General features: G+C 33.1%; 1 protein-coding gene across 3 annotated transcripts in view; it reads right to left on the reverse strand.

Annotated features, from left to right (window-relative positions):
* NME7 (NME/NM23 family member 7) overlaps nucleotides 1-26571 on the reverse strand; it is a 220727-nt gene that overhangs the window by 68710 nt on the left and 125446 nt on the right. For all 3 annotated transcript variants that reach the window (XM_063105506.1, XM_063105508.1, XM_063105507.1), the window contains exons 8-10: nucleotides 18593-18657; nucleotides 16101-16169; nucleotides 9420-9521 (exon numbers count right to left, since the gene is read on the reverse strand). In XM_063105506.1, the coding sequence (XP_062961576.1) occupies nucleotides 9420-9521; nucleotides 16101-16169; nucleotides 18593-18657 (236 nt within the window). The remainder of the gene's footprint in view (nucleotides 1-9419; nucleotides 9522-16100; nucleotides 16170-18592; nucleotides 18658-26571) is intronic.

Consider the following 26571-nt stretch of genomic DNA (forward strand, 5'->3'; position numbering starts at 1 on the left):
CAAGGACTTTAAAATACTTAAAATGATGTTAAAGAAGCTATAGAAAAAGATAGATATAGTATGTGGAGAAACAGGGAGTTTAAGGAAAGTTATATTAACTGCAAAAAAGAACCAAATGTAAACCTTAGAACTGAAATTTACTGTAGGAGGAGAGGGGATAATGAGAAGTCAGTTAGTGGATACAAAATTATAGCTAGATAAGAGGAATAACATCTAGTGTTCTATAGCACTGTAGAGTGACTATAATTAACAGCAATTTATTGTATACTTTCAATTAGCTAGACAGGATTTTGAATGCTCCCAACACAAGGAAATGATAAATGTTTGAGGTAATAATAATGAAAATAAAAAGATCACGGTTGCTAGGGTTTCAGGGGAGGAAGAAGGGAGGAAAAGATAAATAGGTGGAACACATTATTTTTAGGGCAGTGAAACTAGTCTGTATGACACTATAATGGTGAATACATGACATTATACATTTGGCAAAACCCATAGAACTGTACAAGAGGGAACCCTAATGTAATATTTAGTTAACAATAATATATAAATGTTGGTTCATAATTGCAACAAATATACCACACTAATGTAGCATGTTAATAGCAAGATAAACTGTGTGTGTGTTTGGGGGGTAGGGTGAGTGAACTGTCTGTACTTACTGCTCAATTTTTCTGTAAACCTACAACTGCTATAAAAATAAAGTCTATTACTTAAAAAAATAAATAAAAACTTACAACAACAAAACCCACCACCAGCAAACTAACTAAAAAAACCCTAAAAATTACTATATCTGATATTAAAAACTGAATGAAAGAGAAGAAAGGATCCATAAATTTGAAGATAGGTAAATAGAAATCATCCAAACTGAAGCACAGAGAAAAATAACTAAGAAAAAGTACAGAGCCTTGATGGCCTTTATCAAGTGGTCAAACATATATCATGTAATCAGAGTTGCAGGAGAAGAGAAAATAGGAAGCCTAAAAATTTTGAGAAACATTAGATGAAATGTTTCCAATTTGATCCAAAACAGCATCTAAAGATAAAGGAATCTCAGTGAATACCACACAGAATAAGTACAAAGAAAGCCACAATCAGGAACATAATGGTCAAACTATGGAAAACCTAATGTAAAGTCACACTAATTAAAATTGTATGAAATTGGCATAAGATTTGATACACAGATTAATGTAACTTAACAACCTAGAAGTAAGGTATCACAAATCAAAAGGAAAAAAAGAGCATTCAATAAGTGATGCTACCACAACAGTTGAAACTTAAAGTGAGGAAAACAAACCTTCACCTGGATCAATGAACAACAAAAAACCCAAATATGTCAAATAATTAAATGTAAAAAGTGAAACTACAAAACTATTAAGAGAAAATAATAGTTTTCCAGCGAGGAAGCATCATCAAAGCTTTTATGAAGGCAACCAAAAATGAAAAAATTGATAAATTTGTCCATATACTAGAATTTTCTCTATGTAAGATAAATTAAAAGTTAAACTAGGAAAGTATTTGAAATACAACTTGAACATATAAAAAGCACAAATGATGAAAAACAGTAGAGAATTGATCAAAAGACATTAATCAGATGATTTACAAGGCAAGACATAACCATCAATAAATATGAAGAAAGTCCACCCTTACAGATAATTAGTATTAAAACAATGAAATCACTATTGCACCTATTAAATTAGAAATATTTTATCTTAGTAATCCCTGATCTTGAAAAGTATATACTCTTATATGTTACTGGCAGGAATGTAAATTGAAACAAACTTTCTAAAAAAATAGTTTGATAATATATACCGAGAGTCTTAAGATATCTATACCCTTTGATTCAGAAATTCCATTTCTGGGAATCTCTTCTAAGGAAATAATCAGGTGCACACAAAAAGCATATATAAGATGTCCAGTGCAATTTGATTACAATTATCAAAAATGGGACACATAACTGTCACTTGCTAGACAAATTATTTTATATCATGACATAACTAGTCAAGTAAAATCATGTTTTTGAAGAATGTCTAATGGCATGAGACAATGGTCAGTGTAATGTAGTGTTTCATGCTCTTTAAAGCAGTATACATTCTTTGATCCCGATTAAATTATAAAATTGGTAACTCTGGGTGATGGCATTATGGGCCACATTTCCTTTATTTTTTATTTCTATTTTTTATTTTTCTTGAGAAAATGGTATTCCTCTTATTATTTATTTATTTTTTATGTTTGTATAATATAAAAATATATATATTTTACTATTATTTATTATAAGTATATTATTATTACAAATTGTGACTTTATACCCTTTACCCAACCTATCCCTCCACACCGCCACTCCCCCCAGCCTCATCCACACCTCTAGTATTCTGAAAGTTCAAGGAATTGTTTAGGCCATTCCTTTCCTTCCTTTTCCTTTTCCCTTCCCTCCCCCTCCCTTCCTCTCCCCTCCCCTTCCTTCTTTCTTTCACACTCAGTTATAAGTGAAAACATGTAGTACTTCCCTTTCCTTGTCTGGCTTATTTCACTTAACATAATTTTCTCCAGACTCATCCATGTTGCTGCAAATGGTAGAATTCCATTCTTTTTTAAGGCTGAGTAGTATTCCATTGTGTAAATATACCATATTTTCCTTGTCCAGTTGTCCATCAATGGAAATTTAGGTTGGTTCCATATTTTGGCTATTGTAAACAGAGCTGCAATGAACATGGGAGTGCAGATATCCCTTTGACATGATAATTGCCGTTCCTTTGGATATATACCCAGTAGTGGGATTGCTGGATCATACGGTAGTTCTATCTGTAATTGTTTGAGGAACCTCCATAATGTTTTCCATAATGGCTGTACTAATTTAAAGTCCCACCAACAGTGTAGAAGAACTCCCCTTACCCCACATCCCTGCCAACATTTGTTGTTCTTGTTCTTTTTAATAATGGCCAATCTAACTGGAGTGAGATGATATCTCAATGTGGTTTTGGTCTGCATTTCTCTAACGACCAGTGAGGTTGAGCAGTTTTTCATATACCAGTAGGCCATTTGTATGTCTTCCTTTGAAAGGTACCTATTCATCTCCTTTGCCCATTTTTTATTAGATTGTTATTTTACTGTATAGTTGTTTGAGTTCTTTATATATTCTGGATATTAATCCCTTGTCAGATGTATAGTTTGCAAACATTTTCTCCCATTCTGTAGGTTGTCTTACTGCTCTGCTGATCATTTCCTTTGCTGTGCAGAATCTTTTTAATTTGATATAGTCCCATTTTTTAATTTTTTCTTTTGTTGCTTGTGCTTTTGGGGTCTTATTCATAAAGTCTTTGCCCAGTTCCACTTTCTGGAATGTTTCCCCTATGTTTTCCTTAAGTAATTTTATGGTTTCAGATCCTATATTTAAGTCTTTAACCCATTTTGTGTTGATTTTGGTATACAGTGAGAGGGGCAGGTCCAGTTTCATTCTTCTACATATAGAAGTCCAATTTTCCCAGCACCATTTATTGAATAGACAGTCTTTTCCCCAATTTATGTTCTTGTTGCCTTTGTCGAAGATCAGTAGGCTATGAGTCTGTGGGTTGATTCCCAGATTTTCTATTCTGTTCCATTGATCTGATAGTCTGTTTTTATGCCAGTACCATAACAGATCTTCCAGGCAACAAATCAACAAAGAAACACACGACTTAAACTACACCTTTAGATTTTAAACTTGATTCAATTTCTAAATTTTTGATAATGGCCATATATTACTTTTATAATCACAAGGAAAAACATTATTTTAAAAAATCAAAATCTAGAAGATAGAGCAAGGTCTTGAATGAAAGAGAGGAAGGGAAGAATAAAGAACAGGTGGAAAGTTTCAAAAGAGAAGAAAATACATTCCTCTGGGATTAGAATTAGAAGGTGAACATGAGTTCAGAAATATATAAATTGTATAAAGGCAGAAATTTAAGAAATCAAGCCTATTAATGAAAACAGTTATATTTCCAAAATATTATGATACTTTTACTATAATCCTGAACTTAGTGAAGGTTTCTAGGTAACAGATAAAATACCACTTTGACAATCAAATAAATAGGAAACCTCATTCAAATTTGTAGAACCACCCTTTCTGTATGAAAATATAGGTTGAACATCCCTGATGCAAAAATGTGAAATCTGAAAAGCTCCAAAATCTGAAATTTTTTGAGTGCTGACATGACACTGCAGGCATGTGGAATATTCCACACCTGACCTCATGTGATGGGGTACAACAAAATGCTGGCACACAACATACAGTTTATTCAGTGTCCCCAAGGGAAAAAAATACCCCTCTCAGCCTCCTATGGCTGAAATATATCTTTTCTGGGCACAACCAGATTCCCTACCAACTTTGTTGTATACAAAAACTTATTTAAAATATTGTATAAAATTACTTTCAGGCCATGTATATAAGTATATATGAAACATAAATAAATTTTATGTTTAGACTTGGGTCTTGTATCCAAGATATCTCATTACGTATATGCAAATATTCCAAAATCCAAAAAAATTCAAAATCTGAAATACTTATGGTCCCAAGTATTTTGCATAAGGGATATTCAACCTGTATTTGACTCTTAATTCAATCTTGTGACAGGGTAAATGTTTTCAAAGTATGAGAGCAGATGAGGGTGGATATTCACTTTACAAATATATTCAGATTCCCTTAAATAAGATCATTACATTCTAAATAACATGATTTCCATAAAATGTTTTAGGAATACGTGTTCCATAAAACAAAGCATACCTATATTAGGTTATTTTGGCTTGTCAGACCCACCAGTCCAAGAGGAAATGTATTCTACACAATTTACCACTTCTTTGGTGACCCTGTGAGATTCCTAATGGCTCAGCAGGAAAACTGCTAACCTACTAACAGTGAAATTCTTCAGCGGGAGCAATCAAAACCACTTCCAGAGGCAAATCTGGAATGAGTTTTCTGCCTATTTTCTTCAGGTGATGGTGTATTGAATGAATGAATCTCTAATTGTAAAGAACTTTGCTGTACTATTTTTTCTATTCTATGGAATGGGCCTCCAAAATGTTTCAAGCGACCTTATCAGTAAAATATTTAAATACATCAAAATACATATTTTTACAGGATTATATAAATATATTCTCATCAGTCTGTACATTATATTTTATTAAAATTTAATCTCCTTCTTACTTTTTTGGAAGCAAATAAAGAGAAATTGAAAGTCTAATATTACCCCCAACCTAAGGAACTGTCTTGTGCACCACTTTCCTCTTTGGACACAAATTCCAGAGACCAGAATAAATTTTGTTCACACACAACTAGTGTTTCCTTCCAGCTATAAGATCATGGAAAGAATCTGCCAGTAGCAAGACATCAAGGACAAAATGATGTCAATCTGCAAAATATATAGTTACAAAGTAGTCTAATGGTCACTGTTAGGTTGAACCTTCACTTATTTTTGTTTCGTTTTATTTTGCTTTTATTTATTGAAACATAATTGATTGTACATAATCTGTGTGTTACAGCATTGAATATCAATACCTGTGTGCAATATGTGATGCTCAGATCAGGAGAATTAGTATATTCAACATTACACAATGTAATCATTTTAAAATAATTTCTCACTAATCCTCTCCCCACCCCAAACCTTCATTTGAATCAATTTATAACATAGCTCTATGTCTTAGAAAAGAATAAAGAAAGATTGTAGGACACTTTTTGGTAGACAAAATACATTTAAACAATAAGGTAGTACCAGATGTAAAGTGCACATAAAAATATAGCTGTTTATTCATTAATTCATCAAATATTAATTGCATGGCCATTATATACAAGGAGTCTTCAAAAAGTTCATGGCAGGATTCATATTATCTTTTAATTCAATTTTTCCATCAACTTTTTGAAGTATCCTGGTACCTGGCAGTCTTTTAAGCACCAATTATATTTACACGTATTATAACACAAGGTTTTTCTTTAGATATGGGAACGACTAGGCAGTGAAAAAATGAATTTCTAAATTATTTTAAGATAACATAGTACATAAATAGATTGGTACACCTGGCAGTTTGAAGTGAGATTACTATTTAATTGGCAAGTCTATCTCTTGCTAACGCTAGACCATAAATTCCTCAAAGAAAAGGATTGTATTTGTTTCATCCTTACTAGAAACATAGTAGCACCTAGCACAATGACTGGCATATAGTAAGCATTCAACACCCAATTGTTGGAGGGGTAGGGAGAAAAGGGAGAAAGAAAGGGAGGGTGCATAAAGAATCAAATGAACCAAAAGAAGTCTGAGACCAAAGGGAAAGAGCCATTTCATTGTCCTCAAAGCAAAGTTTGATTATAACTACTATGGTATTTTTTCTGATTTGGAAATACCCATCAAAGGCATATGGTCCTGCCTGACATACTGAATCTGTACCTAGAAATAGTATATAATTCAGGATGCTGAGACTCAAGAGGAGAGTCAGTTCCAACAAGTATATGCCTACTTATTTAAAAGTTCATTATCTTTCAGGTTTTATGATAAAATAAAAGTATTTTTCTTATTATAAAATTAATATAAGCACTTTAAAGAAAATTTGTAAAACATAGGATAGAACTAAAACATTATCATAATCCTACTTCCCAAAGACAACCACTGTTAACATTTTACATGTTAAATTAGTCTCAAATTTTAAAATCCTGTGGTGAAACTTTCTATAATGCTGAGAAGGGCTCATAAACAAATAAAATGAAAGAAACAGTAAATTCCAACCATGCTTAATGAGGCAAGATTCAAGGCCCTGAAAGCGTTTCCAAACTGAGCTATCATGAGATTATGAGCTCCTGTAACTTGTTCTGGTCATCTTTATTATGCCCCAGCCATAGGACCTAGCAGTGAGCCTTACATATGCTATTCACTCAGTAAATATTCATTGAATAAATACCTAGAAAGAAAGGGAATAAGCAATTTTTTCTTTCCAGATTCTTCCTTCCGTTATTACTCATCTGCTCACTCCCCAACTCCTCCACAGTGACCTCAGCTTTTGTAATTCACTTCCCTGTACTTCAGCTTCAGCTATAATAAAGAACTGGCTGTGGCCCAAAAGTGAAGTCATTTTATGCATCAATACTTTATTATTATTATTATTATTATTTTTTTTTTTTTTTGTCTTTTTCGTGACCGGCACTCAGCCAGTGAGCGCACTGGCCAGTCCTATATAGGATCCGAACCCGTGGTGGGAGCGTCGCTGCGCTCCCAGCGCCGCACTCTCCTGAGTGCGCCACGGGCTCGGCCCTATGCATCAATACTTTAATTATATCATTTTCCACCTTCATTACGAAGTTCTACTCATTCCTCACAATTCAGCTTAGTTGTCATGCTCTCCAAGAAGTCTCCCTTGACCCTCATCACCCATCCCCAGGCTGAGCTAAGTACTAATAAATAGGGGCTCCAATAGTACCTTCAAATATCTAATAATGAAATTGCCACAGTACATGGAAATTAGCCACTTATAGTTGTTTACTTGTAGGCTGTACGCTCTTTGAGGCTTCTATCTTTATATTTACAAACACTTGTACAGGTTTAATAAATGTTTATTCAGTAAGTGGGAGAATGAAAGAATAAACAAATTTATCATATTCCTTTTTTGTTCTAGTTTTTATCTCTTTAATTTGCCTGTTTGTCTGGTCGGCTGATCACCCATATATATATATATATTTAATTTCCTCACCTAATTTTAGGCAGAAACAATTTTTATTATCTTAAAAAACAAATGAACAAAAACCTCTTGGCCATCAAACAAATCAGAAATGAAAAATGGCAAAAATGGCAAAAACTGAGTTCTACTTACTCATCTAGCCAAAAATTATCACTTTCTAATTTCTTATGATTGATATTCAATAAACAACTTTCTGCCAAGGCCCTCTATAACATAGTCACATTGTAAACATCACTTTTTCACAAACACATGTATTATTTATATCTATTATTTTTTCTCCCTGAAAAGATACAAAGGATGTCCTGCTGACTTTCTCCATCAGGTCTGCTCCTTTTTATTTCTAGAGACTCTGTCTTTAATCACTTTCAATTTAGTTTGCTCAAGTTGCATCAAAGGAGTAATTCAGTATACTCAAAATTAAGCAAACAAGAAATTCCTATTTCTTTCTATAGTGATTCAAATTATACAGAATCTACAATTTGTAGCCTGGCTTTTAAGGCTATTCATCTCACACTCATCTCTACCAGCACTCTCCATCTTATTTCCTCTATCTAAGAAAACACATTTCCTTGTACTTTCAGATATGCATTTAGCATTGAAGCCAAGGAAATATACTTTCAGTATACTATAGAAAATTTGCAAATTTCTTCATTGTTGTCTTTGTACATGTGTTAGAGCTTTGCAATTTTCTTTGTGCCCTGATTCATCTTTCGAATCCCTGTTTACCTCTCTCGCCTCTAACAAAATTTTCTTAATTACCTCCAGGTCATATTAATTGCTCCTCTATCATACAATCTTTCAACATTTGGATTTTACTTGAAGTAACAGTATTTTAATCTTTATTTATATGTTGCTCTAAAAAGTGTTCTAAAAGATCTTCATATGTGCATTCTTAGATCACTGAAAACAGATGTACTATTCTACCCTACCAGGCTTAATCTAGCCACACTTTCATATAAGATGATGTCTTAATAGGTGCTGTTGACTTATTTTCTTACATCTAAGGGTACTCAATAAATGCTCTGAATTAAATTAAATTGAATTGGCTGCTCATCTTCAATAAACTATTTACAAGTGGTAATGAAATAAAGGAAACAGCAAATTTAAATTAGAGTTAGTGTTTAAAGCTAGTAATATTTCCAGTAATCCTACCCAGCTTCTAACATTTGCATGAAGCTTTAATATATATATGCTAATGTTACTTCTACTTTTCATCTCTCCCCCCACCCCCTCCCAATACCACCAAATGTCCATAGGAAGAAAACCCAAAACAAATTGAAAGGTATACTATAGAATATCAAGTTTCACATTAGTCCCAGTGCTCATTTTTATTTATGTATCTGGTATGATGGCACCATATTAATATTCTTTACATTTGCAGCTTTATTTATGGCATCCCTATAACAAAGGATAATACCTTAATTTATATCATAAAGTTTAGAAAATTTACTTATCTAGACAATTTAGCAATAAGAAACAATAAAAGAAAATGCCATAGTAAATGCTTCTTCCCATTCTATATTGCCACTAGGTTAATGAAAAATTCTTTTTCTTGGAATATTACATAAAAATTAATTATGTAAAAAATGTTATTTTGAATAAAAATTTTTGTATATTATATTCACTTTTATGTTATTTCTTTTAAAGAACAAACCAGAAATATCGAACCTGCTAAAATATTTAGTTAATGGATAAGACAAACTAGATGAAAATTTTAAACAATAACTTACAGGATCAGCAGGTCCACAGAATTCTCGAAATGTCTTTGTAAGATCATTCTGTTGAATCTCGAGTGCTACGCAGGGGCCAGAATACATTTCTGTCACCATCTCCTATGATATGTAATATAAAACACTTAAATGAATTTTACAATCTTTATCCCTGCTCTTTTAGTTATGCATTATTTCACTAATCTCAAAATGTTAAAGTCATTTTTGACTTCTTCCCCACCTGCATCCCACACACTAACCAGTTTCCAAATTCTGTCCATTTTTCCTGCAAAAAAATTTTTTTAGATATGTTGCCTCATCTCCATTCTTACCACTATCAATATTTTAATGTAATGCTTTACCACCTGACACTTTCATTATTTGAAATTATCTTCCACTATATCTTCCTTTCAAAGGTCTCTCTCTCCCATGTAACATAACAATGTTGTCAAATTAACATTCCTAAAAATATAAATTTCAAAGTTTTTCTCCTGAAGAACCTTTTAAAAATCACAATGCATTCTAGCAATAACAGGGACCAAATTTATTCTTCTATATTAAACATCTTGAGAGAAAGGAAACAAATTAGGTTAGCATATAATGGTTCCATCTTACTACCTGGAGGTGGTTTCAAGACCATCTGACAGGTAGACAAAACACAACAGAGCCCAACGTTCTCACTGAGTTGAGGAGACAAAGACTGAAGTGCAGTGAAGTCAATGGAGTCAGAATTTTCAGGGCAGAATACCGAAGAGAGAAGAGGAGCTATACAGAGAATAAAGATATAGGATCTGCCAAGAAGTTCACATGAGTCTTTGGCTAAGAATCTGTGGTATGTATAGGGAAAACGACCTGAGGCTGGGGAAGAATCACCAGAAAACATTGGACAAAACAACTCAGAGCGAAAACACAAGGCAGAGAAGAATTTGTGTTTCTATCAGCCAGAGTGGAAAGCCCTCATATGATATGTGGAGTATCAGGTAGAGTCCTCAGAAGGATATTACACCACAGTAGTTGGCCTAAATTAGCCCTAGATTATGAGATACTCTGTATCCATCCTATAAAGTTTAAGGGCAAGCCTCAAAAGGATCAAACTAATTCCAAGTAACTTAACTAAGTGCCAGAACAAAGTCAAACACAATTTAAAGTACAACAATATCTACCATGTAACACTGCAAATTTTATAATATCCAGCATCCAGTAAAAAATTACCAGGCATGAAAAGAAGTAGAAAAATATGAATCATCACAAGAAACTCAATAGAGACAGACCCAGCAATTACAGAGATAATATAATTAATACAAGAATGTCAAAACAGCTATTATAAATAAGCTCCACATGTTTACATTGTAGAAGAAATATGGACGTGATGAAGGGAAAAAAAGCAAAGATATTAAAAAGACCCAAATGAAACTTACAGAGATGAAATCTAAGACATCTGAATTAAAAAAAAAAAAACACTGGATTGGATGAACAAGATAAGACACTGCAGCAAAGCAATGAATTTGAAGACATTTAATAGAAACTACTCAAAAGTAATAATAGAGAGAAAAAAGAAGCAAGAAAAATGAAAAAAAATGATCTGTGGAACAATGTCAAGCTGTCTGATAAATGTGTAATTGTATTCTCAGAAAAGAAGGTAATGAACAGAAAAATATTTCAAGAAATATTTTCTAAAAGATTTCTAAATTAGTTGAAACCCATAAACCTACAAATCCAACAAAACTCAAAAAGAATAAATGTAAAGAAAAGTACAGTAGGGCACATCATAACCAAATTAGCAAAAAACAAAAGCAAAAAAACCTTAAAAACAGCCAGAGGGGAAAAAAGGCATATTACATAACAGCAGAACAAAGATAAGGATGACAACAACGATTAAAAACAAACAACCCCCCCCCCCCCCCGCAAAAAAACCTGTCCATCTAAATTCTATGCCCAGGTAAGAAAATATTTTTCAGAAATGCATCAAAACATAAAGACATTTTTATGCACACAAGAGCTGAGAAAATTCACCACAAGCAGCCTTAGACCATGAGAAATGTTAAAGGAAGTTCTTCAGGCAAAAGAAAAAAAAAAAAATTAGACAAAAATGTGCATCTGCACAAAACAATGGTAAACACATGCGTAAACATAAAATACATTTTTTTCTTTTTTAGTTGCTTTGAAAGATGACTGATTGTTTAAAGCAAAAATATTAATAGTGTTTTGTAGGATTTATAACAGAATTAAAATGTATGATAACAATAGCACATAGGAGGGGAAAATAGGAAGTATATTATTTTAGGATTCTTAACTCTATACATGAAGTGGTATAATAAAAAAATATGATCAAATAAAAATGCTGTTCACAGTGTCTGGAACACTCAATAAATCTTTTTTTCTCCCCCTTGAATAGGAAAGAAGACTTTATGCAGAAATGAAAATAAATATAAAGACTTTGAGAGAGAAGTGCAGTTGGAATACATGAAGATCAGAAAGAGGGCCAGGAGCTGGGTGAGACTATAGGGAAATAATAAGAGATAAGGCCAGATCACATAGGGTCATATAAGCCATCTTAGTGACTTTGGAGGATTTATGATATACAACACCAAAGTAAAATAATTTATTACAGAACATATTTAAATAGCAATCCAAACTCAGTCATCTTACCAAACAGAAATGACAGGAGTTAAAGGAGGAGGGAAAGGACTTCATAATTAATATGGTACATGTAATCCTACTCATTGAAACCCCTAACTGTATTCCCCAAAGTCTATTGGCTATTTCACAAAGGTCATATGTAATTGATTTTTAATGGATAATCATGTTGAGTCTGATTTCTGCCTCATGATATTGAAGTACTGCCTACACATAAATGTCAAGAGCCACGTTTTCAGTAGGAGAAGTAGAAGGCATCAACACATTTTCCAAAAAAGAGAAGTGAATTTTGTCTGCCTTTCTCTCTCCCTTGCTCCCTCTCCCTTTCTCTCCCTGTCCCTTCCTTCTTTTTCTCCCTCCTTTCTTCCCTTCTTTGTCTCTGTCTCTCTATCTCTCACTCACTCACTTTTAGTGTTAATACCATTAAAAATACAGATATACAGGGCTGCTCAAAATCCAGAAAATGGAAAGAAAAAAAAGTGTTGAACAAAGAACTTCATCAAAAGCAAAATGTGTTCCTCAAAAAGATGATTCAGAATTTTAAGTCACCCTAGTTTTTTAATTAAGTAGTAAATTTTTTAAACAAAAAGAACCTGTGTGTTTCCTTTACAACTGCTGTCCTTAGGTAGTTGCATGGGAGATCATTTGATTTAATTTCTATACTTATAGGAATATAAGCTCCATGAATGTAGGTAGTGTACTTTTTTGTTTATCACCGATTATCTGGCAGGTAGTAGATACACAATATATATGTGTTGAATAAATGAATCATGACAACACTATGAAACAGGAACTATCACCTTTTTATGACTGCAAATGTTGAGGCAGGAAATGTAAGTATAAATGGAATCTATCTGCCAAAGAATTTTGTCAGATTAAGTAATAATAAAAACAACAACAATAATAGCAGCTAATATTTACTAAGAACTCTCAATATGTGAGACTGCTTTTGTTTTGTTTTTATTTTATCATTATGCAATGTAAACATTTTTTGTGGCCTTTTATCCCCCCCTCCCTCTTCCTTTACCACCTCTGTTGGTCTCAGTTTGTGAGACTGCTTCACATAATTTATTTCATTTAATTCTCCCAACAATGTCATAAAGTAGGTAGTAGCATTATCCCCATTTTATAGATGGGTTAACCAAGGCTTAAAGAAGGTAAATAACTTGTCTATGGTCATGCAACTGGAGGATTCAGGATTTGAACTTAGCATCAGATTGCACAGCAAAAAAGAAAAAGAAAAGAAAGGGCCGACCCCGTGGCTCACTCGGGAGAGTGAGGCACTGGGAGCGCAATGGTGCTGGTAGCGCCAAGGCTGCGGGTTCGGATCCTATATAAGGATGGCCAGTGTGCCCGCAGGCTGAGCGCGGTGCAGGCGACTCCACACCAAGGGTTACGCTCCCCTTACCGGTCACATAAAAAAAAAAAAAAAGAAAAGAAAAGAAAAAAGGAAATTGAGTTTATGAAGCTGAAGCTGTAAGGTGCAAGCTGGTTGCAATGAATTTTGGGAGATATGAAAAGTCTATAGTTTGAAGCAAATAATGTGGGAAAACCTAAAAGTAGGGTAGTTACGAAATAACACATGGTACAATAATGTCAGCAATACTGTCACTGTTTGACACTATATACATTTAAGATGATCATTTCATACCCCTATACCTTAAATTTAGAGCAATGAAATGGTACCACTATGTAACTTTTAAAAAGAACTTTTAAAACATCAGATGCTGCATACCATTCATAAAGATATTATTTACTTCAATAAAATATTACTGTGATAAAAACATTATTTATGTTTGGGGAAATTTTTTAAGGAGATAATTTTTCTTAGTTTAAATAAAATTTTATGTCATATAAACACAGTAACATCTCATAAGGTCACCTGGAGGTTGATATATTCTGGTTCATATATCCAGCACATTCTCTCATTAACAGACTGCTACAAGCTAATTATGATTTGATACATTTGCTTTAAGCTGAATGGGGTGTTTTAAGCTGAATAAACACTACTAAAAATTACTCCCCAAACTAATAATTACTGAAATAAGGTAGTTTTTTCTTTCCAAACGGACCATTTATTCTTTGTTTTAGGAAGACTTTTTTATTATTATCACAAGATTTAAATAGTAAGTATACTGAGTATCTCACTCACGAGATTACACAGAGGAAAGGATATCAATACCAACAATTCTTGGCTATCCCACTATTAAGGTATCATACTGCTAATGTCATCCAAATTACTGATTTCTTAGGGGAAATGACACATCCACCCAACTATATTCTTATCTTTACCTTCAGAATCCCAATATCAAAAAACCCTAAGGGTAAATGTATATGACACAAGCATATGTGATATTTTAAAGTGCAATATAGTAGACATTAAAAGTCAGAGATGAATTTTTTTTTAAAAGTTGTTTTCCAAAGGTAAATATAGCCCACCTCAAGTATATACATAAAACATTAATGCTCTCAACTACTATTTGTTACCAATCTCAATATTTCATGATGTGGTATGAGAATATAACTGAGGATCAAGGTTGCTGTGAGATATGTCTCCATGAATTTATCTTATATATAATTAAAATGTACTATCATGTGAATTAACAAAGGTAGTTGCCACTAACCATGTTTTTAAAAGTCAAATTGAATAAGTAAAAGGTAAAATATAATAGAAAGATTTAATAAATGAAAAACAGTTGTCATTGGTTGAACAAATGATGTTAAGAACACATTTAAAAATTTTTTCCATTTAAGAAAAGAATAGGCATAACTCTAAAATGAAGAAGCTGTTAAGATTAACCTTTGATAAGCTACAACAAAAGGAAAAAAACCACTTTGGTCTTTATAAAGAAGGGTGGAACACCATCACTATGCCAGACCCAAAATAAAATATTTTATAATCGACTTTTATTGTGGAGGGCTAAATAAGACAAAAACTCAGGCCAGTTCTTGAACCAGTGCAATGCTTCTTTTTTAAGATACGTTGGAAGGAAAGGGCATAGACAAGTGAGGAGAGGGGAATAATCTAGTCTCATTGTCATGAATAATGAGCTTTATGCAAAAAGAAAAGCCAGAACTCTCTAAAAAACAACTTGGGTGATGGGCAGTGTACCAGCACAAATGTATCAAAGATAATGTGATAAAGAGGAGGGAAAGGAAACTAGCATTTATTAAATATCTGCTATATACTATAATAACAACAAGATTTGGCTTATTTGAATATAGTAATTTGTTTTCAAGAATGCATATCATTTCCCTCTGTGTTTTTTTGTTTGTTGGTTGATTTTTGGTGACTAGCCAGTATGGGAAACCAAACCCTTGACCTTGGTGTTAGAAGGCTGCAGTCTAACCAACGGAGTGACCTGGCCAGCCCTTCGTTTCCCTTTGAACTACCTCATATAAGTCATTATTTCTTCAGTCTCACTTTCAGTTGATTACACCTGCATTTGGGTCATTAAAGTGGATATTAAGTACTGCTGTAGAGTTATACTATAATGTTAAGAACTAATTAATTTTAACTTCCTAAAGTATTTTGGGCAGTCTTCCACTTTGAGAATATAATAAACTTTATAGAAAATGTCAGACTGTGTTGGCCGACCCCGTGGCGCACTTGAGAGAGTGCGGTGCTGGGAGCGCAGCGGTGCTCCTGCCGCGGGCTCGGATCCTATATAGGGATGGCCGGTGCGCTCACTGGCTGAGCGCGGTGCGGATGGTCACAAAAAAAAGACAAAAAAAAAAAAAAGAGAGAAAATGTTAGACTGTGTCAGCATCCCAGCAAGGTGTGTTTTGCTGTTGTTTTGGTATTGTTGATGCCATTTTTCCTTTTTTTTCCACTCCTCCCATATATTTTTGTTTCATAAATGAAACAATACCATATTTTCCACTGGATCTCAGGGATGAGAATGCCTCAGTCACTGGGCATGATTAACTGGCAGCGAGCAGAAAGAATATTTTAAGAAATACTTTAAGGAATACTTTGTGATTATAAATTACACGAGATCTCCAAGATTTGAAATACACAAATTGTTTTCAGTACCAATGCTTTACATTTACTTTGATACTTACATTATACTCAGATACTACTCCTTTATAAACTTCATAGAATTCTTCAACATTAACTCGGTCCATATTGAACTATTTTAAAAAATAAAACAAAACGCCATCATAAGCCAACCAACAAAAGAAAAATAAATGAGCCACACTTAGCACTAAACATTTATGATACCTTGGATATATTTTCTTTACTTTAACATATAAACCTTGCATAAATTACTCTTTGAAGAAAAAGTTTTATTAAAGATCAGCTCATTAACACTGTACCCCACAAATACATGCAATATAAAAATATTTTGATTAAAACAAAACTGTGTGAAGCTATGTATTAAAAAAATAGATAAAATTTATTGAGTACTTAATATGTCAAGCATTGCTCTAGATTCTGTACATACATCATCTCATTTAATCCCTATGGCATAGGTAGTATTAGCTCCAATTTACAGATGAGGCCACTAAGATTCAAATGGGTTTTGTAACCTCCCCAAACTGGCATTCCATCTCAAGCAGTATAATCCCAGTGATCATGCTCTTCACCACTACACTACACCTCTCTGAATAAAACCTAATTCTTGATATAAAAGAAGAATTATATGCAATGTAATGTTGTTTAGTGATAGATCAGTGGCACAAAAAGGAAGTATTGTACATGTCATTTGGACTTCCTACTACTCTTCAAAAAGAACTGTGAGTAGGAGTATGCTTACAAAATAAGTCTAGAAAGACTCATTCTTATCGAGGATGGATTTAAATTTAGTGAGGAATAAAATTCCATTAAATTCCAGGGTTTCAAGAACTAAAACCTTAATTTTTTAAAAAAATAGCCTTAGAATTTCCAATTTTATTTTTCCCTCTACTTTGCTTCTTTATTGTTGCCAAGACTGAATATCACTGAGAAATTTCTGCCTACACAGAAAACAATTCAAGCTGGGAGGATTTATCTTCAGAGGTAACATTACTATTATAGGGAGGGAATTCTGTTTGATTTTAGTGTTTTAGACTATATTCATACAACTTATATTATTAATGTAACAAAATAATAACAAGATATAATTTATTAAATACTCAGTAATCTGAGCTAGAAACTCTACGTGGAATTGTGTATGCTCATTTCATTTAATACGCAGAATAACCCATTCAGGCAAATCATAATGTTCTTATTGCCTAGATAAGAAAACTGAGAATAAGGATGCTTGACTTTTGGCCAAGGTCACATGCCTGGAAAGCAGCTGACCTGGATACAGAATCAGATATTTGACTCCAAAAATCAATGACTGTACTTGTTTCTACACTACCATGCCTCCCCATAGGTTCATAGATCATTTTATTGTTACAGTATTATTTTTTTCATTGAGTATCTCCTGTGGCCAATCACCGTGCTAGGTTGTAGGCTTTGGGTTAGATTAATGTTTAAAGCTAAAATTTTTATAATTATTATTTTTTTTAAGTAGACTTAGGTCCTACAATGCTATTAATACACCACCAAGCAAACACTTTTAGAATGTTTTGACTAACAATTTCTTCATAATCCTAGGTAAGATTCTGCAAATATCAATTTTCTCATCAGTTTCCAAGTTTTGCTTGATGACTTCACAAACTAGATGATATTTCTGACCTTTTTTTTTTTTTGGCTTATGGGTACAAAATAGGCAGAACCCAAATTTGTGCCCTGACCCCTGATTTTGGTGATCCTAAGACTTCATAGAAGTTAAAAGCAGTTTCTTTTCAGAAAAAGATGATATAAATAATATTGGTAAGAAAATTCTCAGCTCCAAAAGGGGTATTTCAATATTTTACCATCAAAAAGGCTTAAACTTGCTGAGCTTCAAACACAGTAAAAACCAAATGGTTTGCACCTGCTTCCTATGATAATTTGGTACCTAATTTCTTGCCAAATGCACCAGTGAGTACAGCACAAAGGTATGACTTCTACTAAAGTGGGTGAAGTTTCTTAAACAAAGGGTTTCCTAGGAATGTGTGACCAGGGTAATTATGAACAAGTGTATGCTCCAGAGGTCCAGCAGTGTAAGTGCCAACAGAGTGGCTAAAATACACTAACTCTAAGGGAGGTCCTGAGAGAAAGTCCAGAAACCAGCAAAAGTTCAAGGGAAAAACCCCAGCTGATTGTCTTCCTTCATTTAGGAATCCAGAAGACAGAAAAGTCATTATAACTGCTTACTTTGATTCCAGTTCTTGTTTGTAAGAACTAAATACATTTTTGAGTTCTTATTCATTTTGCAATTAAAGTTCCAAGAATTATATAAACTTATAAGCCTAAATTAAGCATATCATTTGAATATTTGTTCTCTCAATAAAAAATTACATAGGTAAAATCAGTTCAAAACGATTTTTTAATTACAAGATTATTGAGTTCAGTAAATAGGTCTTTTATTTTTAATGTGTTGGGTTCACAACTACACAGAGAACATTCAATGTAAAAAAAATTTATAGACTATTTTTTAAAAAAATACCTCGATACTTTATGGCTCATTGCAAGCACCTACCATCTGCATAGCTGAGATTTCAAAACCTGCATCTCGGATAGCCATCAGTATCTTTCCCAATAGTCCTGAAATGAAGAAGAAACAGGTGCATAAATACAAAATTTTTAAGGCATTTTAGTTTCTTAAAAATACAAATTTTCTACATCAAAGTACTTTGCTTATACTCTGTATGAAGAAAAAACATATTTTTGCAAGAGAAAGTGAATCCCTAATATTGACCATTACATTTAATTATTTAATTCTTTTAGCAAGTGCTTCAAAAATATTTACAATGGTCCAGAGGATATACAAAAAACTTTTAAGGTACTATTTTGCCTTTAAGGCCACTGAAGTCTAGTGATGTAGTGAACACGAAAATCAAACAATTTAAAAATAACATCACAAAAAAACAAAATGCCAAAGTTCTAGACAGAGAAGTAATTCAAAGAGGAGCTGAAAGAAGAAGAAAAATCAAATTATAACCAAAGAAGTGGGCAGAAGCTTCAAGGGGAAATGAAAGCATGGAAGATCTATGGACAGATGGACTTATATAGAAACAGGAAAGAAGGCACACATCTGAGAAAGTGTGAGCATATTCACATAGCAGAAAGGAGACAGAAAAAAAAACCTGAAAAGGAAAAGATGCTTAATCCAAATCGACAGAGGCCTCAGATGTCAACATAAGGAATTTGGTCTTTATCCCCCTGATGAGTGATTTTTATAATGGGGTCTGCAGACTCTGGGGGTACAAAACTGATTTTGAAATTTCATTTGTTTTTTATAAAAAATTTCTAAGTTTTCTTCCCGAAGTCAATGAAAATTCTTTTTCCTTCTCTTTCTCTGTCTCTTACAAACACGCATATGTGCACACAGCATATTCTGGATCGTCTGGATGCTCACCTAGTAATCTCAAATCAGCAAATAGTATTAGAGCCTGAATGTGAGTTTTTATTTACTATATTACTGTAGTCAAGTAGTGCTATTTTAATTGTAGCAGGCTGAGGGATGAGAAGACAGAGGTGGATTTATTTCTTGAAAGATACATTTGTACCAAATGAAAGCCAAATAATATCATAGTATGCTGTAGAAACAAAGGTTTGTCAGAAGTTTGAATACAAAAAAATGTGGTGGGCTAACTATTCATGAGGTATCCATTCCCATGACCCAAACACCTCCCAACATTGCCACATTGGGGATCAGATTTCAACATGAGCTTTGGGGGGACAAACATATCCGAACTATACCAGGAGGAAAGGATAAAGATCAAAAAAGGGAGGGTGAAGAGGATAGAAAACAAATAGTAAAAAAAAATGGTAAAACAGCAGACCTAAAACCAATCATATTAATAACGACATTAAATGTTAGTGGACTAAAAATTCCCATTGAAAGATAGAGATTTCAAATGAATTAATAAAATAAGATCCAATTATATGCTGTCTACAAGAAACTAACTTTAAATATAAAGACAGAGTAAATGGATGAAAAAAGGTATAGTAAGTAAGCACTAAGTATAAGAAAGTGGGAGTGGTTATATCAATTTCAGATAAAGTAGAATTTATAACAAAAGAGTATTTCCAGAGATAAAGGTCCCAAAAGGCACTGGGAGACGGTACTTTATACAGAGAATTGGAGGAAAATGAATATTCATGGAAAAAGATTACTGAGCAAAGGAAAACAGATGTAAAATAGCATGGTTCTTTTGAAATAAAAGTATTTTCACCTTATTGAATAACAGGGTGGAAGGGAAATGAGACAGGTGAGAGGGTAGGAGAGGTGGCAGAAGCCATAACAGAAGGACTCATACCTAGGTTTGGATTTTATCTTGTAGAGCAGAAGTTTTCAAACTTTTGGGTCTCATAGTCTCTTTAGACTCTAGAAACTTTTAAAGACTCTGAAGAACTTTTATTTATATAAATCATATCTATCAATATTTATTATATTATAAATTAAAACAAAATTTAAAAATATTTATTAATTTAACAAAAATCCTTTGTATGTTAATATAAACGACATTTTTCTATGAGAAAAAATGACTTTTATTTTTAAAAATTAGTGAGAAGTATACATTTTAAAGAATATCTTCAATGTCAGATTTAACAGAAGACAGTTGGATTCTCACATCTGCTTCAGCTTCTAATCTGTTGCAATATGTTGTTTTGGTTGAACTATATTTAGCTGCAAAATGGGGGAGTATTCTCATGGCCTTTAGAAATAATTGTGCATGTTCTTCTTTACTTGACAAGTGCTGGTTTCTTAAAAGTTAACTGCAATGTATAATTTAAAACCCCTATCAATAAACTTTTTAAAAAAATCTTGTTACATTAAAATCCACTGGTCTTACAAGATTAAAATCTTATACTTTGAATGAATCTTTGGCCCATGCGTGATTTGTAACATCACACATTGATGATTTGGAAAATACTGGTTTGCTGAGTTATGCAGATCTTCCAAATGGTGACTCAATTTCGTTACAGAACATCAAAAAAAATCACATTTGTTAGTATCACCACCAATTTCATCAGAATAGTCTTTATGTATTGGGAAGCTGTTAAGCCCAAGGTGGTGAATACAGTTTTTCAAGATTCTAATTTTACTTTTTATTTGTAATTTATCTTCACTTGGATTTTATCTTTGGCAGTAACTATTGTCAGTTGTTTTCTTTGAAATGACAGACTTACTTAATTTTAAAGAAAATGCCTGCCAAATACCCAAGTCCCATAACCACAGTTTATCAGTTATTACTTTAAGTAAAAATGGTATTCCATGGGGGGGGAGGGGGGACAAGCCATTTAGTCAAGCTCACAACTCCAATAATTGTACAAGTGCTTTTTTCTAAACACAATCATTATATGGAGCAAAAGTGCTTTATGTCTACTTCCTATTTCTCTATACATAGCATTAAAAAGACCTATATTTCACAAAGAGTAATAAACTTATTTTTTTTACTGCTTCATCAAAGATATTCTTAAGTGAGAGGGGCTTTTTTTCCCCCTGCAAGTGTATGATTGTTAAAAATACAGTAACTACTAGTAGAGTTTGGTACCTCTGTCTTGATTCATTCTAAGACACTAGCAGTTTTAACCACCATTGCTTTTGCACCATCAGTGCAAATGTCAACACATTTAAAAAGGCAAATAAGCTCTCAGTATTACTATAAAGTATAGTTTTGATATCACAGATCCCTAAAAAGTTCTCATTCGTGATAAACGAAATTTACATGACTACCTATGAATCCCGATCTAAATATGAAAGCAGTATTAAGCTCTATGCATTAACCAATATGAAGAGAATCTATAATTTATATCTACTATAAAGCTATATCTATTATAAGTCTATAATCACATTAAACTATGCCCTGCATTTGAAATGCATTGTTTGAACAGAATAATTCTATTCATGGATAAACCAATAAAGAAGTTATAGCCCAAATAACATTGACATTCTACCAAGGATGGTCAGGCAAAGGTTAAATTCCTATTTGAGAATACTATTTATTTGGATCATGTGGCATTATTGCACTCAAACCCATTACCCAGCCTGTTAACTGTTCCAGAATATCGTTTTTTTTTTTTTTTTAAATATTCAGTTGATTATGTGTGGAAGTAGGATAGAGAGGCATTTAAAAAACCTATTCTGTGTTTAATAGCTTGAAAGAACAACTATCATTAACCTTATGTCCTTTACTCTGTTCTAGACAGAAAATGTTCAGATGACTGAGTAAATGGCAGTAACTATGTAAATGAAACGCATATGTATAGTAAAATAAATAAATAAAAAAATTGCCTGTCATGCAGCAAAGTTCAAAAGGGTCAAACAAAGCAGGCTGTTTTACTTGGCTGGTGTTTGCATAGCTAATTTGTTTTATAATGATTTGCTTATAACTCTGTGAATGCTACCTCTTAAGTTTTTTGAATGTCAGATCAGCTTTTCTCTATCTCCACTCCCAGTACATACATGCACATGATTAAAGATTAAGTCAGTGACTAGGATTAAGGGTAAACTCCAAAGGAAATTATACTGCCTATAGTTGGATAAAATGTGTGTTCCCTTCCATCTCATATCTGCAGTTACAGCAAAGCTTTTTAAAGTTCAGAGAGTCATGCTAGAGCTAATAATATTCATAAGTAAGTTAGGGTATATTCAGCTAAATTCATAGAATTGTTTATAGAATTAGTATTCATTTTTTAGCAGTACTGCTAAAAATGAAAACATTTCATATCTCCCACCTCACAAGAAAACATTGTGTATTTAAAAATGACTAATGCTAGTTCCCAGGTCACACTAAATGAGAGGGCAAAGACTGACGAGCTGCAGATAACCAGAGTCATAGTAATAGCTAGCCACATGTACAACAGGGCCTGGCAGAGCCACTGGTTCCCAGGAGAAGGTAAGTTACTGTTATCTAAGCCAGCAGTGTCTGGCAAACACAGCTACACACACTAGAGGGAAGTCAGAGCAAGAAACAGAAAAAAGAGGAGGCTTACACAGCATCTGACCGAGCAAGGCCTATCTCTCTCCCACTGCGAACCCCTAGAACCATTTGAGGTAAATTTTGTAGAAAGCTAGTCCTGTATGAGTAGAAGGGTACATGAGTCAGTGAAACAATTTACACAGGTTCATAAATCTTTAAAACTCTAAGCTGAATTTTAGACAGAAAGATTGTATAAAAAATCTTAATAAGGTAAAAATAAAAGGTAACACTTTATATAGTAAGTCAATTTTTAATATAAACAAAAATTATAACACAAGATAGCAAATGTAAGATTGATCAGTTTATAAACCCCCATTTAAAGACAGCATGAATTTGGGTCAAATATTAAATCTCACTATGTTCTATTTATATAACATAGAAAGTAAAATGAATTAGAGATGAAAGTTAAAGACAGACAATGATATGGCAAGCAAAGCCAAAACAGCCATAGGGGTAGCAATATTATCAATAAATAAAATGAAAATGACAGGGAAAAATGCCTAAGAATAAAAAAGGTGAAATTAGAATATCACAAATCCATATGTACAGAATATATGACATAACATCTAGAAAAAGAATATTATAAGTATAGGAAAAATAAACAGAAAAATACCTTTCTCTTACAGACTCAATACAGACCTTTACAGACTCGATAAATAAATTGATAAAAATACATATTTTATAAAAATTAAATAATTTTAAACATACCAGTTACATAACTAGAATGAATTGACAATACACAGAAATTATATAGGCCATTTTATTTAACCAACATATAATAAAATGAGAAAATGTCCATAAAAGTAACCAAAAACAAAATTCAGACTCTCAAAAATTTACAAATACTCTCCTAAAGAATGATTGAGATAGTGTTGACCAAAACAAGACTGAATACCAAGAATAACAAATTCAAATAAATCATACCAAACCAGACAGTAATATTTAGAAGTTAGAATATAATGAGGCACACACACACAGACACACAGACACACACACACACACAACTGGTGGAAGGCTTTAACTGTGCCCTCTTTCTAAAGGATAAACTGGGGTTTATCACAACTTTAAAATGTTCTTATCATTTGATATAAGAATTCCATTTCCAGAAATTATTTTAAAGATAACAGGACAAGTTCATAGGATATATAGAAAGATGCTCACCATGGAGTTATTAATAATAAAAATATTGAAATTTGAATTAGTAAAAAACAAGAAAAAGGGGCCGACCCCGTGGCTCACTCAGGAGAATACGGCACTGGGAGCGCAGTGGCGCTCCCGCCGCGGGTTCGGATCCTATATAGGACTGACCGGTACGCTCACTGGCTGAGCGTGGTGCGGACGACACCAAGCCAAGGGTTGCGATCCCCTTACCGGTCACAAAAAAATACAAAAAAAAAAACCAAGAAAAAGTTAAAGAGAACATTCCTTTTTTTTTTTTTTTCCATTTTATTATTTTTTTTTATTTATTATTATTATTTTTTTTTAAAATTTTCTTTTGTCAATATACATTGTGGCTGATTATTGCTCCCCATCACCAAAACCTCCCTCCCTTCTCCCTCCCCCCCAACAATGTCCTTTCTGTTTGCTTGTCGTATCAATTTCAAGTAATTGTGGTTGTTATATCTTCTCCCCCCCCCCCCGGTTTTGTGTGTGTGTGTGTGTGTGTGTGTGTGTGTGAATTTATATATTAATTTTTAGCTCTCAAGGTCCATCCATGTTGTTGTAAATGGCAGTATTTCATTCGTTTTTATAGCTGAGTAGTATTCCATTGTGTAGATGTACCACATTTTCCGTATCCACTCATCTGATGATGGACATTTGGGCTGGTTCCAACTCTTGGCTATTGTAAAGAGTGCTGCGATGAATATTGGGGAACAGGTATACCTTCGACTTGATGATTTCCATTCCTCTGGGTATATTCCCAACAGTAGGATAGCTGGGTCGTATGGTAGATCTATCTGCAATTGTTTGAGGAACCTCCATACCATTTTCCATAGAGGCTGCACCATTTTGCAGTCCCACCAACAAAATATAAAAATTCTGATCAAAATATTAGCAAATAAAATTCAGCACTATATAAAAAGAATTATATGCCATGCTCAAGTGGGATTTATTTCAGGATGCAAGCCTGGTTCACTGTTTGAAATATCAGTGTAATTCACTAGATTAACAGGCTAAGGAAGAAAAGTCACATGATCATATCAATATATACTGATCATCTACCTATCTGTATATCAGCATATATTGATTCAGAAAAAATATTTGAAAAAAATACAACACCCACACATAACAAAAAACTGTCAGAAAAATAAGAATAGAAGGGAACTCCTCATCTTGATAAAGAGCACCTTCAAAAAAATACAGCCAACTTTATGCCTAATGGTGAAAGACAACACTTTTCATGCAAGACGGAGAACAAGGCAAGAATGTCCATTCTCATTGCTCTTATTCAATTTGGTGCTGGAAGTTCAAGCCAGTACAACAAAGCAAGAAAAGGAAATAAAAGCATAAGCAGAAAGAAAGATACATAACTGTCTCTATTTGCATATAACATAATTGTCTCTAGAGAAAATCCCAAATAACATACAAAAAAAAAAAAAAAATCCTAGAACTAATAGATTTCACCAAGTTTACAGGATACAAGACAAACATATACAAATCAACTGTATTTCTGTATAGCAGCAATAAATGCTTGGACAATGAAATTAAAGATATAATTACTCAAAATGAAAAAAAATTAGATGTAAATCTAATAAAACATGTATAGAACTTGTAAATGAAAACTAGAAAATGTTAGATGGAAGACCAAAATAAATGGAAAATCATACAGTGTTTATGATTTAGGGGACTTAACATAATAAAGATGTCAGTTCTCTCAAAATTAACAAATAAGTTTAGCATAATTCCTATCAAAATCCCAGCAAGATTTTTTTGTAGATATAGGTAAGATTACTCTAAAATTATATGGAAAGGTAAAGGAACAAGAAAAGCTAAAACAATTTCAAAAAAGCATACAGTAGGAGAAATCAGTCTACCCAATCTCATGATTTATTTTCCAGCTACAGTAATCAAAAGACTATGTAGTATTATCAGAGCAATAGTTACATCAACAGAACAGAATGGAAAACCCAGAAGTGGACTCATAAATATTCCCAACTGATTTTTATAAAGGTGCAAAAGCAATTCAATGGAAGAGAGAGAGAGTTTTTAATAAACCCAGTGTCATGGAAATTAGGAAATACAGTCTTCAACAGGAGAGTTACTTCCCAGAAGCAATTCTACACTGTGGAAGTATAACACAAATTCTGAGGGAACAACTAGTCTTCTTTCTCATATATTGTATATGCTAGTCACACATTATTTCATGTAATCCTCACAACATTCTTGCTAAGGACTGAATGTTTGTGTCTCTCTGAAATTCATGTTGAGATTCTAACCCCTCCTGTGATGGCATTAGGAGATGGAACCATAGGGAGGTGATTACATGATGAGGGCAGAGCTTTCATGAATGAGATTAGTGCCCTCATAA

This window comes from Cynocephalus volans, chromosome 8, assembly GCF_027409185.1.
Source record: "Cynocephalus volans isolate mCynVol1 chromosome 8, mCynVol1.pri, whole genome shotgun sequence".
Taxonomy (NCBI): Eukaryota; Metazoa; Chordata; class Mammalia; order Dermoptera; family Cynocephalidae; genus Cynocephalus; species Cynocephalus volans.